The sequence below is a fragment of the Acromyrmex echinatior genome, chromosome 16 (genome assembly GCF_024713525.1).
Source record: "Acromyrmex echinatior isolate Ae372 chromosome 16, ASM2471352v2, whole genome shotgun sequence".
Taxonomy (NCBI): Eukaryota; Metazoa; Arthropoda; class Insecta; order Hymenoptera; family Formicidae; genus Acromyrmex; species Acromyrmex echinatior.
The window spans coordinates 8023583-8041478 of NC_141867.1; the positions used below are offsets into that span (position 1 = coordinate 8023583).

Below are 17896 nucleotides of genomic sequence, written 5' to 3' on the forward strand. Positions count from 1 at the left end.
GTATAAACTTATTTAATTTAATTAATTACTAATGATCGTAACTCGTAAAAAAATATTAGATTCATTTAGTCAATAATTAGAAATGTATTTAAAGATTCCATGATAATAAAATATTTCATGATAAATTGATATTATTAATATCAAATTCAATCTTTTACTTTGACGTCGAAGGCCGTTATAAGTCGAATTTTAATCGATAAAATATAAAGGAAATGTCTTGATTTATGAAATATACATACCTTTTGCACTTAAAAAAAAAACATCTATTCATTTACATTGAATTTTAATACGTAATAAGGAAATAGCTAAGTACGAAATGAGATTTTATATACTCTCAAATTATGTCAAATTATGTCATTAATTCCAATTAGAGTAAAATAATTTTAATTGTTTAAAAATTGCGGATAATGAATTATAATTGAGTTCTTTAAATTATCAAGAGCACATCGATAATGTAATTCTTAAATGATCATCGGAAACAATGATATTAATCGTTTGATGGTTCAACAGAATAAACCGTTTGATGATTCAACAGAATAAACATAATTTTTCAAAGGGTAACTAGGATGTTCTGTTATATCGATCGCAGGCAAAACTTATCTTTCCATTATTTCTCTTATAAATGACAGATTTTATTTTATTTAAATTTGTCAATAATCAATTAATGTTCTATTAACATCCGTGTGCTTTGATTTTGAATAAAATGATATATTGATGTGTGATCTAATGATTCTATTGAAACGTAGTTGATTTGTATTATATGCGAATACACTCAAGCATTTTATGAAACAATCCTTCGCGTGCTAAACAAAGAACAAAATCTTAATTTTTGACGTGAGAAACATGAGAGATGATTTAAATGCAATTCAATATCTACACTTTCAAAGTATCGAAATAGTCAAAATGATAATCGCGATGTTATTTAGCGAAAAATGAGATTTGTAATTATGTAGATGCTTCAGGAATAGGAAGTAGGGAATGTATCAAGACAATTTATTAAACACAGAATTTCTGAATGTCGATGATATCGCAATATCAAAACTTCACGTAGTTAATTTTTTGGAACAAGAATCAACGATGCAGCCAAGTATATGATTAAGATATTTTTTCACTTATGCTTATGTTTATTTATTAATTTTTTAGACGGAAGTCATCAAATTTGAAAATTTAATAAAAATATTCACAATGAGCATTCCTTCTTTCTGTCTCCCATACGTACGAATTCATGCCTTCTCACTCAGTTACATATTCTCTCGTCCGATTACATATATTCTCTCTTTCTTTCACTCACTCACTCACTCACTTACTCTCTCTCTTTCTCTCTCTCTCTCACACTCTTACGCATTCGCTTCCGATCAAACATTCGTCTCTGTTACCTGCATGGCCGTAACATTGGTTGTGTCCAGAAAATACAATACTTAATAACTTTGAAAAACATTGATTTCGAAGTACATTCAAAGTATAATGTTATATTACGTCAGTATATCATACTTAGAAATGTACTTGTTCCAAATGTTAATCGAAAGTTGTACTATTGTGTTTTCTGTGCACAGCTATTCGTGAGCTTAATCGCAGGTATCGGCCAATATTTTTTACCGCTATTAAATTCATACCTTTTCGGTATGGGGATGTGTCCATGTATATATTAAATGTGTGTGAAATGTGTGTGTGTGTGTGTGTGTGTTGTGTGTACGCAATATATATATATATATATATATATGTCGTGTTAAATGAGCTGGATGTGTATGTGTGTTACATGGCTACGTGTAATATAATGTATATGTACATTCAATTAATAATTATTATTAATAACAACAATAATTAATACGAATAGAAAATCATGTTTCACGTTGTATGACTTAGTTCGCTGAACATTAATTTTTCAGTAAGTAGTAAAGTCGTTCAACGATATTCTCGATTGTTCAACATGCATATTCGTCGGTCAAGCAAGGCCTTTTTTTATTACCACGACTTGCTCAGCTTCCATGAGAAGAAGAAATTTTATCATAGAAGAGCTTTTAGGATCTTTCGATTTTTAAGTTAATGATTGTTGTTTGATCCATCGGAGCTGCTGATGATAATACACGAAACTGTGACCTTTCCACTAAATGTAGTTTCACTTGTTAAAGATTACGTTAACAGAGTCATGCCTCGCAATTAGCGAACCGACATACAATATTCGCTTGTGTTCATCTTATTTATGCGAATTCAATCCAAGATGACAACCATTTCGTCTTGGCGACCTGCTCTTTGGAGGTGAAGCGGATTCAGGGGGAGCGACATTCTGCGCCATGGTTTGCGCGCTGCTCTTCGTAACTCCACCGAAGACAGAGCTCTTCTAGCTCTTCTGAAATTTGATAAATCGAAAGAATTAGCACAAATACGTTACGTTACATTATAATCGCAATTACTAGAATATTACGATAAAGATAAAAAATTCTTATACCAAGATGTATAAATATTAAGAAACATAAAAAATTGAAGAACTGAGAATAAGCCAATCGCAAATAATATATCCGTTCTTTTTTGCATATAATCTTATTTTTTTGAAATCTTTTTCAATAATTGATAAATTTATAATCAGACAGAGACTAAAAACTTCTCTCTCTTCATATTTACACATTGTTTACATGAATTTTCTCTGAAATTGGTTTACTGATTGGTTTTTTATACTAACTTGATCTGTTCGGTGGCACGGAAGTAGACATCATCGGGTGCGTCCATCCACGACATGACTTGCTTACGTGCGTTACTTCTGGACAACGGCGGACCGTGAGGCAACGGATGAGAGGCTCTGCCGTTAAGAGGCGGCGCGAGAGGAAGAACTGCGGGCGCGGGATGTTCCAGCGTATGCTTCGGATGCAGTTGCTGCGGATGATGAGCTCTTTTTGCAGACGGTGCACCAGAAGGAAGTCCGGTGTTCAGAGCGATACCTAAAAACGAGTGAACGAAGACTCGGGACAATTTTAAAGAATCTTTGAGTACAATCATATTTTTTTTTACAATGTGTTAACGATCAGCTTGATATCGTGATATCACGATATCGCTTGATATCAAAAATATGATTTCTTATTTATTTAACATGCGTTAGTGTACAATTGTAAAAATCCTATTTATCAATTAATAATTGTTACTGGTTTACGATCCTTTCCTTACTAATAATTCTACGTAAAGAGAGAGATATACAAATCATTTTATTACTCACAGTCTTTTACTACTTATAACAATTTGATAAAATATTTTATAAATATAAAAAAAACATTTTGTCTATAGTATTTATATTCCCTATTCAGTAATTGATTTTTATTATTAATCACCAATAAAATAGTGCGAATTAAAATAATGAAACTTACCATCTGAACCGTTAATTTCATCGAATGATCTTGGGCGTTTCAAGATATTCTGTTGGGTCGACATGACAGGCTGGGGCTGGGGTGGCGTCAATGTGAGCCTGTCCACTTCAGGTTTATTTGGTACCCTCTCGTACAAAAGACTGCCGTCTACAATATTATACTTTATGTTACCAAAAATAATGTGTATCACGCATACATATACATGTATATGAAGATAATTAATTGAATTGTTTGTATCTCTATCAGTGATGCAAATACTTTTTTTAGTGTAATTTTTTTCCATATTATATAAAATTATTTTACATAATATGAGAAATAAAAATATTTATATTTATGTTCCCATTGTATATGTATCACGTTATATAATATCGTACCTTGATATTTTTATGAACAGAATAATGAGATGAATCAATTGGTGGAAAGAAAACACATAGTTGCTTATTTAAAAAATTATTCATTTTGCATACATATTTTTTTAAAGAAATTATGTGTTTTCTTTCCACCAATTGATTCATCTCATTATTTTATTCATAAAAGTATTAAACGATTATCAAAAAATTAATAATTTTTAGAGTTATTTAACATTTTATGTCAGAATAAAATATAAAAGTATTGGTTTCTTGATACCATTACTTTAATGCTTTTATATGCAGAATAATTAGAATATATATATATCATATTGTAATGTGTAAAAAAAATTATACAATTCCATAAAAAAAAGTGGAGATGACTTTGAAGCCTAAAAAAATATGATCTTGAGAAAAATTTCTTGCTCATCATAATATGCTCCTTCGAATCGACTAACTTTCTTCTTTCGTATTTTCTCGTATTAAAAACAATAAAGATATTTAAATGATCAAATTAGAGAAAACAGCCTGTATTATTGTGAATGTATGTAACTAATCAAATGTGAATGTATGTAAAATAATCAAGCGCGCGCATGTTGGTTAATTAATGATAAAGTAATATTTCCAATATAATAGACAATTGTCACTTTTCTTAATAATTTTATAAATATTTCATTTATTACTTATCGAAAAATGTTGAGATTACCATCTCGAAAAGTCTTACTTTATCTGATTTCTAATTTTTTATGATACATAAAAAATAATTCAAATTTGCCGCTGGTTCAGTGCTCCCAAAAAAGTGAGAATAAAGTTGAGTTGTATATTCAAAATAATGAAAGAAAAGTGAATTTTTTTTAAACACTGAGCAGCAAGCTTAATAGTTTGTTTTAGATTTGATTAAAATTATATAGAATGATATCTAAGGATTAGCACTTTATTATTTTGAATATATTAGGTGTTGGAATTAATTCGTAGCGTTTTACAAGTGATGGGAAGTACTTTCATTAATGTATTTTTTAATGCTCATGTGAAATAAATAACATTCTTTCATTAAAAACGCTACGAATTAATTCCAACACCTAATATTATTCTGTGACGGTGATACTTTTATTATTTAATATTCCATTAAATTAAAGGCACTTTTGAATTTTAAAAATAAATATCGTTAAGAATACACGTTTCAACACGTTCGGCAGAGAAGAGAAGAAACAAAGTTCTACTAACAATAGCATCTAAATTCAGAAACTGAAGAATAAAACAAGTATCTGGACAACTTAGGAATAAAACAAGTATCTGGAAAGTTATTTATTATTATTAAAATTAGTTAGTTATTATTTTCAAATTAAATATATCATTTTTTAATATATCTAATTTATTAGGATTTTCTATAAATTTATTTAAGTCTTTCATAACCAATAAATTTAGAACATATTTAAAACTTTACAATATAATTTTTCCTTAATATTGGATTGGAGGAAAAGTTCTGCGGTATTTTGTTAGCTCAAAATTATATATACAATATCTTCGTTAAAACAAAATTTAAATTAAAAATAAATGATTTTAAAGCTTGAAATCTCTACTTTTGAATGATGACTATATTTTTTGAATTTATATGAGTTTTGTAATTTTTATATATAGAAAACTACGAGATGAAAAAAAGGAAAATTTTTTTCTCACTTTATAGGTCTGCCAAAAAAAATTTGCGAAAATTTTCGATTATCTATATCATGAAAGTTTGGAGTTTTCCTTACAAAATCATTTTTTAAAAATGTTTCTACGATTTTTTGTTTTTGAGTTATTCGCGAATTAAATAAAAAAAAGCATTCTGACTTTGATCTCTCTTACTCATAATTCCATTAAAAATCATCACACTGGAATTAAAAAAACAGATTCTTAAAAACGTTGCTCTATTGAGTAGTATTATATAATTACTAATTAAAAAAAATAGAATATATAAATTTAAGCTAAAAGTATAAGTACTGTCCTTACATATTATTAGATAGAGCAAAGTTTCAACTTTAAGAATCTGTTTTATTAATTACGGTACGATGATTTTTAATGAAATTATGAGTAATCAAAATCAGAATGCTCTTTTATTTAATCCGCGTGTAACTTGGTAACAAAAAGTCGTAAGAACATTTTTTAAAAACGAGCTTTTAAAAAAAACTTTAAGCTTTCACGTTAGATAATCGAAAATTTCGCAACAAATATATTCTGTATATAATTTGAGCTGAACAAAATTCCACAGAATTTTTTCTCCAATCCAATAATTTTTTTTTTTTTTTTTTTTTTATAATATTGTAATAAGTTTTACGCATTTGTACAAGTAATATCACATTTTCTAATAAGTTTTTCAAACTTTATCAGTAACTGTAAATTATAATGAAATGCTTAAATGAAAATCGTCCTTAAATAATCAATAATGAAGTAAAAGAATCTCGTCATCATATATGGCAGAAGATTCAAATTATTCAAATCTATTCATAGAAAAAGAACGAAAACATGCAGCAACAATTTAAAAAAATGCATAACTTATTAGACAGAAATTATAGCAAACACAGAAATAGTACAATTTTATTGGAAAAAAGTGAGAATAGTGAATTTTTAATGAAAAAAATAAGCAAAAATGAGTCTTCTCCAAAATAGTGAATAAAGTGAGAATAGTGATAGCAGCAAGCCTAAATAATTGCTTTTTATATACCGGGTGCCTTAGGCGGACGTGGAAATGAGACTCGTTCGGGCTGTTTGCGTTGTGCTGGGGCAGTTAGTGTCAACCAGTCCCAATCACCAGGCTGCCGAGGTGCTGGATGATCCCCTAGGCGCGAGGCGATGTCGATCACTTGAGGACGCGGCCGAGGTCGTACGGTGCGTGCAAGGATACATATTTCCGTAGGTGTTTTAGATGCCAGCTGGGCGCATAGGTGCCGCAACGGCGCGGCATTCACCGGCTGATGGGGCGCTCGCGCGGCGTGACGTGTGCGCAATTGTGCGGCGCACAGACGTCGCGCAGCGCGCGCTAGCAAGGAGGTGCGCAGGTAGAACGCGGACCGGGTCTTCATGACCGGCCGCGGCGATCCGCCGCCGCCGCCGCCGCCGCTTCCGGCGGTGCCGCGCAGATCCACTCCATGCGCGCTCGCGTAGTGACGGCTCAAGTGAGCTTTCAGTTTGAACTCCTTGCCACAGGAGGGAATGCTACATCGATGCGGCCTGTGCGCGCCGCCCATCCCCTTGCTCTCTTCGTCCGAACCGGCGCCGGCGCGTTTCCTGTCAAGATCGACGTCGTCTATGCGCGACGGCACCTGTTTGTGGCAAAAAGAAAAAAAAACAGCATGAGATGTAAAAGTTTGTCAGTACCGCAGTAAATTTGTGTCGTTATTAGATCTTGAATCTACACATACCTTGAGTCCTCCATACTTCTTCCAATATGTCCAACAAGCTTGACAGAGACGATATTGCATTTGCGTCGGTCCCCAGGTGAACCACTGTGGACTCTGAAGGGCCTGACAACTCTCGCAAGGTCTCCCACCCACTCCAACCATAAGTATTCCGGAATTATCACCCACCATGCTGCCATTACTGTTACCGTTCAAAACACTGATTGGCTTTCCATTACTGTTGCTATTACTATTACCCAGAGGTACAATCGTAGCGGTGGAAGGAGCGGTTGTCGATGTAGGGGTTTTGTTATAATTCGGTATGTAAACTTGCTTCAGCTTACTCTCCGCTTCTACAGCTTTCACTCTTTTCTGTTGAACGTACCGATCCGTCGTTTTCCACATGTAATAATACTCAATTACGTTCTTCAACGTTTTCCATGGTAACTGGAAGACATAAAAAATATTCATAAATAGAACAGTGTTCTTAGGGCACATAACTATACACAAACTATTGATTAACTATTGGGTCGTTCATTGTAAATAAGAAGAATTTTGACATTCATGTGCGCGGTTACATACATTACCAAGGATTTTTATAAACGACACAACACTCAGCCGATACTTTATGTATTCTTGCCCTTATTTAAGGTATGCTTACAAAGTCCGCTCGTATGTCCGCAAAGTCCTTTCCATATTTTTCGAGCGCTTCTTCGAACAGATTCGCCTCGGATGCGCTCCATTCCTCCATCTCATCTCGACACAATACGGGACCCGTACTAGGTACTAGAGACGCTAAGGCATTCGATAAATCGTAGTCATGCAGGTGCAATGTGTCCATCGCGTGAAACTGTAATGTAATTAAAATTTAATGAAATGACAATACTCTCTCTAAAAATATCAATTTAATTATTTATATTTGTCTGTCTACAATGCACCGAACATTTCTCACCAGAGTAATGTCTCTAGATGCAGCAGCTGCGGACATGTGCAAGGAGGGCTGCTTAATGGAGGATGAACAGTCTAAGGCTCTCGCGAAGGTGCCTACTGATCTGCTAACGACGAGGAATTGATCAATCTGACGATCTGTCAAATTGTGTTTCGGAGTCCAAACTAAAGTCTCCAAGTCTTGTAATCTGCGAGTATCCGCTTCTCTTTCTGACATTGTCAATACCGCCGGTATTTCTGTTGCTTGATATCTATTACCTACTCTAATTTCGCCTACAACGTAACAGATATAATTTAATTTCAATTTGTATCGTATGTATTGCACGTAAAAAAAAAAAAATATATATATATATATATATATATATATATATACTCTTACCTTTATCAGCAAGCAAAGTACGCTGAGCAGGATCAAATACTAAACAATAAAAAAATGAATCCTCTTTATTTAGATAGCTCGTCAAGGATTCCGTTTCATTTAATAACGTAACACAGCATTTGCCTCTGATGTGCGTAGCCGGCATAGTCTCCACTTGTCGCGATAAAAACAGCTCTCTGTGTTTCATTTGGTGACGTTGCTTAGAACTTAATTCTGTTACTCCTCCAGGAACACCTTCTTCCATCCCTATACATGATAAAAAAAAGCGAAATAATATTTGTGCCATTATCGAGATAAAATATCATTTCGTAAAAAACAATATGTTTGAATTACAAAAGAAATTTACCAACATTGAAGAAGTTAAGAAGCTGAATAATCATATATATGTATAGAACAAAATAATACGTTTAATTTTCTAAGCAAATTATGAATCGTTACATTTTTACTTTTTATTAATATGTATATTGATTAAAAGTAGTCATATCACTATAAAAAAATCATCATTTTTTTAAAGGGCATGCAGAAGAAAAGTATGCAATAACTATCTATTGTATCCAATAAACGTAAAAGCTAAATACGCGAGAGAAAACGGAATGTTAAAATTCTCATACTTGAACATCCATGAAGCTATTTTTACTTTCCATTATCATTTTTGTCGCTTGTGCTTTTAACTAATTGTCTTAATAATTTCTATAATGAAATTCGATATATTGATTTGGTATCGAGTGGAAGTTGGTTTATGCGACGTCTTGCAGCTTTCGATTAACCCAAGACTAACGTGTTCTGAGTAGCATTATCTTTTTAATTAATCTCTTACTCATCTATTTCGCAGGAAGTTAAAGTAATGAAGTAAAATGAAATGCAAGGACACGGCAGAATCAATGAAAACTCGAGCACAGTATTGAAATAAAAAAAAAAAGAAAAAAAAAGAAAAAGAAACATCAGCCAAAATGGGTAACATAAAGGCAAACGAAGAATAATTGCAAGGCAAAAATAATAATCTGCAACGAAAAGGAGATTAACTGTCGATAAAAAATTATATCGTTTAGAGAAGCCTCAGATTACTAAAGTGTCATCGCAGTATAATGCGGCGGGATTCATTTTTAATGTATATGTGAATGACAATGAGAATGCATCATGGCGACAAATAGACTCTAATGAACTGACGATATAAACCGGGAAAATCGAGAATATTTAAAGTTGCTAATAGATAAAATCAAGAAGGCGAAATAAGATGTTCACGAGGGAAAAGTAAAGAATCTGCTGTTCTAAATATAAGATGGGTGTATTAAATGCGAAAATATATCAATATATCAATAATACTAGGTGAGATATTTATATGAATGATTGCGAATGCATGCAAATGAATGATTTGTACGGGCACTTTGATAAAAGTCACCGAACTCCTTGTAAATTAACTAAAAGAAAGGAGCCCGGTTATGCCCAATTTATTGTCTCTTTGGCCTTACAGTGAAATTTGTCTTCACTCGCGACATACACCAAGATTACAAAGAATTTTAGTAAATCCCGCCGCTAAATCAGTAGCCTTGTATCGTCACTGGCTTCTATATAAGATTAATGAGATAATCAAAAGATGCAAGTTGTATGCCGTTTATCGACGAATCTACTAAACGCTTTGGAATTACGAAAACACTTAGTTTCAATTTTGTGAATAATATGTCAAAATGATGAAGCTTCTATAATTCAATGTATATATTGCTGTGACTATTTTAAATAATTATTTATTTTAATGTTAATTTTTTTATAGAACTGTAAATGTTCTACTATCAATAAAGTATTAAAAATATTTGTACTCAAAATTGGCTGTTTAACATTCACAAGGATGACAAAAATATAATAAAATCCCAAGTCAACAACTATAGTAGTATTCAGCGAAAAGTGCATAAAAATCGAATTTCGTGTACAAATGTTTGTACACTCCTTAAAATAATTATGTGTGCAGTCGCTATTTCGCAAATACAAAGCTCGATTAGATTCGTCGGTAATGGTCATCTTTTGATCAACTACTCTCACTCACCATGGGGCTCTTGGGCCTCTGATAATGGGGCCTTCAGCCAGCCCCCTTTCCCGCCCCCTTTGATCATCACTTTGGGCCCGATACCATCTTTATTAGTCATTTCCTTAGTAGTGTCGGGATTCTCGAGTTTCTGATTCTGTGTACTCGCAGGGGATTCTGACCTCTGCTGCTCCGCGCTTGCCACTGGAATTTTCATTACAAGAAACCCACTCTACGTATCTCTCTTTTTCTAATTTTGTACACAATAACGCAGGAAGATACACGTACAACTGTGCTAAGCGCAATACCATCTTAGAGCCCTTACGAAACTCTACCGAGTCGTCCACCTCTTACGTTCCTTACGCTTTTATATCATATCGATTCGCACACCAGCCGACACGTCGTCCGGTTCATCAAGTACAATCGTGATTGCGCAATTGCGTTACGTGGGATTCGCGATCATGATTATCTCGGCCAATTCCGTCCGCGTTTCTATTTACCATTCATAGCTCCATGTCGTATTTTCATTCGTGCGACGTACGAGATCAATACCTCCGCCACGTTGACCGTTCCTCCGCGGGATCAAAATACCACCTCCGGCGTTGAACCCTCATTTCGAGTTTCATAGACGTGTACGTAAAACGACGTAGTAGATATCGCATAATTACCGCCGGTGTATTTTTGCGTCGTCCAAGTCGGCGTTTTCTCGGCGAGCGCGTTCGGGAAATGCGCGCGGAACAAAAGGTGGCGATCGACCGGCCATCATAAACAGAATAAAAATTCATTACGATCGACCGGACTTTCGCCATCGTCTAATTACGTCGTTCATCTATCTAACGCGATCCGTACACGAATGTTCCGCCGCCCGGCACAGGCTGAAACCGATTTCTCTATAAAGCCCTTTTCCTTCGACGAACTCCCGTTCGTCCCTTCGTTCCCCGCTTACAGTCACACGCGGACACACCCGGGTGCGATAGCGCTCGTGGTGCGTGTGTATCGACTTCCGCGAAAGACAAAGGAGAAAACGTATATTTTTTTTTTTACGTGAAAATTCGAGGTACCTCGGAGGAGCAAGACTGAAAGAGAGAGAGAGAGAGAGAGAGAGAGAGAGAGAGAGAAAATGCAAGAGAATAACGAAAAGGGAAGAGAACCCAATTCGGAGCAAATACCGCTGGACGAACGCATATACGTGGATGACGATGCCGTTACACACACACATACACACACACACACATATATATATACATATATAAACATTTTTATATATATGTATATACACATACACACATACATACATATATATATAATATATATATATATATATATATGTGTGTGTGTGTGTGTGTGTGTGTGTGTGTGTGTGTATAATATGTACATATTCGGAGACACAAAGAGAGAGAGAGAGAGAGAGAGAGAGAGAGAGAGAGAGAGAGAGAAACATGTACACACACACACATATATATATATATATATAGATATATATATATACATATATATATACATGGGGCGCGAAAGAAGAGGAAGAGAAGGAGAGGAATAAAAGGGGGGAAAGGGGGAGAGTTTGGCGAGGCAAGGGGAACGAACGTACAGGGGAGAGTGGTAGCAAATGCTTAAAACGAAGATGGCTAGTGGGGCCCACCATTTTCGCCCGGGCACACACGTACCACACGTGTAGGTGTGCGTCGGTGTGGGGAAATACACGTAACATATACCCAAGCAACCCCTGCGTCAGCCATCCATTTAGTTGAGGGTGGTGGGTGGACCGAGTGGGTGTAGGGGGAAAAAGGGGGAGGGTAGAGGAGGAGGCCGGGGAGGTAGATGGAGATGGAGGAGGATGAGGAGGTGGAAAAGGGGGACCTAGCGGGTGCACCAGCGTCCCCCCTTCGTCCACCCCCATCCTCTCTCCCCCTCTCCCCCCCCAGGCAGATCGATACAACCCCCGTCTCCCACAACCCGCCCAACCACCCCCGCAACTTTACTTATTATACATTCCCACCCCAAATCCCCGCGTCTCATTATCTTTGTCATTGCGAAGGAAAAATCGAGAAAGCCCCGGTAACGTGTAACTCTACACGCGCCGTGAACGAAACAGAAGTGCGTGCGTGCGTGCGTGCGTGCGTGCGTGCCTGCGCCTACGTGTATGCGTGTACATCGCGTGTCTCCTGAGAACGCGATTTTTTTCCCCGTCCTTGGAGAACGTATTAATGTCGGACGGAATAAGCGGATCGTTTCGTTTAAAATCAACCGCGCGAAATATTCGCACCTCGAGTGAGTGCGAGATTTTCCAAAGCGTCTTCTCGGGATCGATCGATCAATCGATTTAAGTAAGAATACGAAAGGACGATTTTTTTTCTTGTTTTTTTTCTTTTTTTTTTTAAGAAACGACTATTTCCCTTCTAATACAGATACATTTCTATAGATTCTCTAACAATAAGCTCCCCCGAGTACAACCGTGTTACACAACGACGGTCGCAAAGATAATTTTTTTCGGGAACTATTTCCCTTCTAATACAGAGATATATTTCTGTAGATTGCTCGTCACAACAGATTTTGCAAATAAAACTAACAATAAGCTCCCCCGAGTATAGTTGTGTTATACGACGATCGCAAAGGTAGTTGTTCTTTTTTTTTTTTTTTGAAAACTAGTTATTTCCCTTTTAATATAAATACATTTCTGTGGATTCTCGTCACAACAGTTCCTGCAAATCAAACTAATAATGAGCTCCCCCGAGTACAGCCGTATTATACGACGACGATCGCAAAGGTAGAGCGAGATGCTTCGCGACTCTTCCTGTGCGAGTCACGGCACAACACACACGCATAGAAGTGCGCGCGGTGTAGCACGCGGCTCCCGATGTCTCTCGAATTTTCGTACCGCCTGTATCGCGAGAGGTGTCTCTCGTCAATAATGATTGCCAAAGCAGAGAAAATCGATACCGCTTGGAAATTGCGGGCAGAATCTTCCGTGCTGGGAGATGAAACCGTGCTCGCGGATGAAATTTTCCTCACCTATGAACGGTTATCGATCTGCCGTACGCCGGCAAGCGTTAAAACTAACTCGTCCTTCTCATACTTTATGGTAATTCAACGTCTCGCTCGTGTCGTCGCATTTTGCGTTCGCTCGAAAACCGTGATTTCGTCGGACTGTCGCAAGCGGGTTGGCTAAAAGATCATCTCCGAGGGATACGCGCGCGGGATTTCTGCTCCTTTTCCACGTCATATTAACGAAAGCAGGCATTCATGCGTGTTAGTAATACGTTAGTATACAATTCGTAAATCCAGGACTGTATTACAAAACACTCATCGGAATAGATCTTCTCGAGGAAGCGTGTTTAGCTTACATCTAGAAAAAGGGAAGTATTATTTTCCTGGTATACGTGGAAAAAAAAAAAACGTGCGCGCATGAAGTGACGTAGAGAGAAAAATCGAAAAATAATTCTATACTAACGTGAGACTCTCTGACACACGGTCTTTCCATACCTTTACAAATATTTACGATAACACCGGTAGTTTGCGTGTGTGAACGTGTGCTACTTACATTGATGTTTGTCTGCTAGCATAACTAAGGTAGTCGGCAAATCCCTCCGCCTGAAGAAACACATGACTTTTGCTTCCACATTCCCGTTCGCGGTCTGGAAGAACGGAAAGATGAAAAGATTAATTCTCAAATCTTTAACGTCGAGTCGTCTACCGCTGTAGCCTAGGTATATGCATACATCTGCATTATTAAGAGAATTTAAATACATTTAGATAGAAGAGACGAATATAAATAGCCGGTCGATCCTCATTATAATTTCTCGCTAAAATCGCAACAGCGCCGCTTTCAATACCTTACCTTATTTAATTCTTCTATCCTCCTAATCTGATACGGCGACGAGGTGGAAGTCTCAAAATACACGTAATCTAAAAAAAAAAATAGCAATTGTATCAACAATCTTAGTAACAAGTAAAGAAAAAGTGAAAAGCTACAAACTGTAAATTATCCTCTAAATTATCGCGAAATCTACGAATTATATACTTCTCCCTTTTAAAAAGGCAAAGAAATTTTGATTGCCTCGCGTCTAATATAATCGTTTTTTCTCGAAAATTTTAGGAATACGTTAAAAACACACATGTGTCATCGACAAGAAGAGAGAGGAATTAGAAAATCTTTCTAGAACTTCTGGTTTTCTCCGGAAAATTCTAGAGACGGCAACGGAGGGGAAAATTTCGGTTGAATGCACGCTGCCGTTGCTGCCGGTGATACAAAATAGAAAATCTTTCTAGAACTTTTGATTTTCTCCGGAAGATTCTAGAGACGAAAAACGGAAGCGGAGAAATTTCGATTGAATGCACGCTGCCGCAGTTGCCTGTCGATGATACAAAGTCGAAAAGCGAAGAAACAGCAGGGGACAGAGGAGGGGGGGAGGGGGAAAGGAAAAGCGGTCATCGTCGAGATCTAGTGCGCTACCTCGTGTACGCAACGAATATATTCGATACAACGAATAGTGGCAGCTTCGAGCGGTAATCGCCAGGATCCAATTTTGATCCGCGAGATTTGTCGCGCAAGAAATTAGCGTGACCTGGACGTGAGAGAGAGCGAGAGAGAGAGAGAGAACGGTTGCGCGGGGGAGGAAGGTGGCAGATGAAGAGCAGGGGGGGGGGGAACAGGGGGACAGAGAAGAGAGATGAAAAGAGAGTTAAAGAGAGAAAAAGAGAGAGAGAGGAGGAAGAATGGAGGAGTCGGACGGGCGAGGAAGAGGGGGGGGAGGGAGGAAAAGCCAGAACGTAGGTATAGGACGTTCCCGAAGGGGGGAAAGAGCGGCAAGGGGAGGGGGAGAGCCCGAGGGGTGGTGGAGAGTACGAGGGAGATCCAGATGAAGAGTGGAAAGAAGAGAGGGCGCGCGGGAAGCGGGGGCGAGCGGCAAAAGCGGGAGGGGAAGGGGGAAGAACGCGCCGCGCGCGGAGGGTATAGGGGACGCCATTGCGATGCCATTTGCAAACATTAATTTCTCGGAGTTAATTAAAGCCGCTATCTCTGTCTCGCTCCTTGTTTCGGATAGCTCTCTCTCTCTCTCTCTCTTCCTGTCTCTTTCTCGAATTCACGAAACGAGGATGACGAGAACGACGATGTCGACGACGAGCGAACACCGTTAAAACCATCGTCGCCGACAATCGTCGTCTTTTTCATCGAGATAACAGAGCCGCGGAATGCATGCGGTTATACTTTACCTCCCACCCGGTACATGTTGGCCGTCATGTTGTTGGCGTCCTGCGTGGTCCCGAGAGCGAAATTGGCGTTCTCGTGGTTACCGTGGCCCTCGTGGTATTCGGCCGGCATCGGCATCAAGACTTCGTCGTCCTCCGCAACGTGTATTACAATCTCGCGGTCGCTGCCGCTGATCGCGGCACTCGCACCTCTCTCTATCTAATTACTTCTGTCTCACTCACACTCTCTCCCTCCCTCTCGCTCTCACTCTGGCAGTTTCCCCGTGGGCTCGGATCTACCTTCTCTTTTTCTCTCGTGCTCTCTCTATCTCTCCCGTCAACTGAATGATACGGTCAACATCTCACGGCATAGTCACTCCATAGTGTTTGTTTGCTCATCGTCGATCCGCTACTACCAAACTTTCGCTCCCGTCTGCCTCGCCAGTCACCAGTGCGTCCTCTGCCCGTCTGTCTCTGTTCCCCCGAGAGTGGAGGGGGGAAGGGTTTCGCTCTTTCTATTGCCCTATCTGCGTCCTCCTCTATTTCTCTCTCTTTCCTCTTTGTCTCTTTCGCTCCTTTAATCCCTCCCTCCCTCCAACCTGCTTGTGGAGTCCTGCAGGGATTCGCACGGTGTCTCTTCTATTTCTCTCTTTCTCTCTCTCTTTCAATTCGGAGTACTACGTTCGTGCTTACCGTCAAACTGTTATTCACAACACTCTACCACAGGTATAACGTTCCGCTGTTCAAGTTCGGTTCGTTCCGTTTTCAACGACACGCTACCCGACGACGGACGGACGAACGAACGAACGAACGAACGAACGAACAAACGAACGAACGAGCGAGCGAGCGTGCGTGTCGTGCGTGAATGCGTGCGAGCGACACGCAATAACGGAGGGCGGGAAAATCTCCGGTACGCGACGCGTACAGTCGGCGATTTACACGATCGCATGCGGTCGCGGATGTTCCCCCCCGAGAGTGCCGAAGGCTAACAATGTCGACGGCAGCCACCGCTACTGCCGCTCGTATCACCGAGATCGACATGGCCCGCCATTTTCATGTCGGCGAGCGCGAGCCGCTAACGCGGATGAAGGCTACGCCGAAATGTCCCGGCCACCCGATCCGACCGAACGAACAAACACCACGCACTTGCGAGTTCGTTCGCGAATATCATTCACCCGTTCACTCTGGAGCGGCGTTACACCGTTCGCCGCTTAACGCGTCGCTTAACGCGTCCTTCGGGCCAACTCGCGGCTGTGCGAGTCGCGAGAAGCCAACGCACTCCAACCCGAGTAACAGAGAAATAACTGATGGCCGGATGGCGAGCCAGGCGAACGCCTCAAGCGGAGCACGCCAGCGCCGCTGTGGAGATCGCGTGAAGCAGAGTCTAGGGATTTTTTTCTAATCCATCATTGTGTTTTCCACTAAGAAACTAGTTTGAAATACTGGATGCGTTCAGAAGCGACGACCGCTGAGCGTTCATTGAGCAAAAAAGGGATTAATCTGTTTATTTATTATAATTCGTAACGTAGAATAACTTTATGCCTAAACACGGCATTAGAGAAATAATAAATAAGTAATAAATAAATAAGAAAAATGATATTAAAGATTATCTATAGTAGATAAAGTTATTCTACGTTACGAATTATAATAAATGAATATATTAATAATAGATTAATCTCTTTTTGCTCAGTGAGCTGTCGTCGTTTCTGGATGCACCCACTGGTGCAATGAGTGCAAATCCGTTTACGTATTTTAGTGTGTTAATAAATAATTGAATTCTTTCAAGGTGATAAGATTGTTACGATGATAAAAAATACTTAATTGAAAGGATTAAATTATTTATTAATATTGAAGATAAGTGAATTGATTTGTATTTTCACTTTGTGTTGCACTAGTTTTCTCAATGGAAGACCCTACAAGTTTATTCTGCGAATAGCTACTTGTGATTGGTCAGCCATCTTTCAATTCGCGCTAGTTTTCAAATTTCTCAAATTTCTATTTTTATTAAATATGAGTAGTATCTTTATAATAATTTTTGGATACATGTAAAAAATGCATGAAAAAAATTTGTTTCCATATAAATGAAAATATATAAATCTCTCTCGGTTTCCTGTAAATAATTAATTTTAATATAAATGTAAATAATTATTATATAAATATAATTTTATTATATTATCCTTAAATATATATGTAATTAATTTTATATTCAATTAAGCGGCCATAGTTGTTATTTTTTCATCACGTTGCGATTGATCACAGCCATTCACAGAGGCTGGAATCTTGGAATTTTT

At 38.0% G+C, this 17896-nt stretch overlaps 1 protein-coding gene across 2 annotated transcripts; it reads right to left on the reverse strand.

Annotated features, from left to right (window-relative positions):
* Positions 1 to 1103: 1103 nt before the first annotated feature.
* On the reverse strand, positions 1104 to 16981 carry MTA1-like (metastasis associated 1-like). Of its 2 annotated transcripts, XM_011052560.2 has the most exons (12): positions 15630 to 16981; positions 14254 to 14321; positions 13957 to 14050; positions 10440 to 10622; positions 8402 to 8647; positions 8027 to 8295; positions 7736 to 7924; positions 7099 to 7521; positions 6402 to 6999; positions 3354 to 3500; positions 2678 to 2933; positions 1104 to 2347 (listed from the first exon to the last, which is right to left on the reverse strand). In XM_011052560.2, exons 1-12 carry the CDS (start codon positions 15742 to 15744, stop codon positions 2209 to 2211), a joined length of 2727 nt encoding a protein of 908 aa, XP_011050862.1. In that variant the 5' UTR covers positions 15745 to 16981; the 3' UTR covers positions 1104 to 2208. The 2 variants fall into 2 exon arrangements, with proteins under 2 accessions (XP_011050862.1, XP_011050863.1); XM_011052561.2 differs by lacking the exon at positions 10440 to 10622.
* Positions 16982 to 17896: the final 915 nt, after the last annotated feature.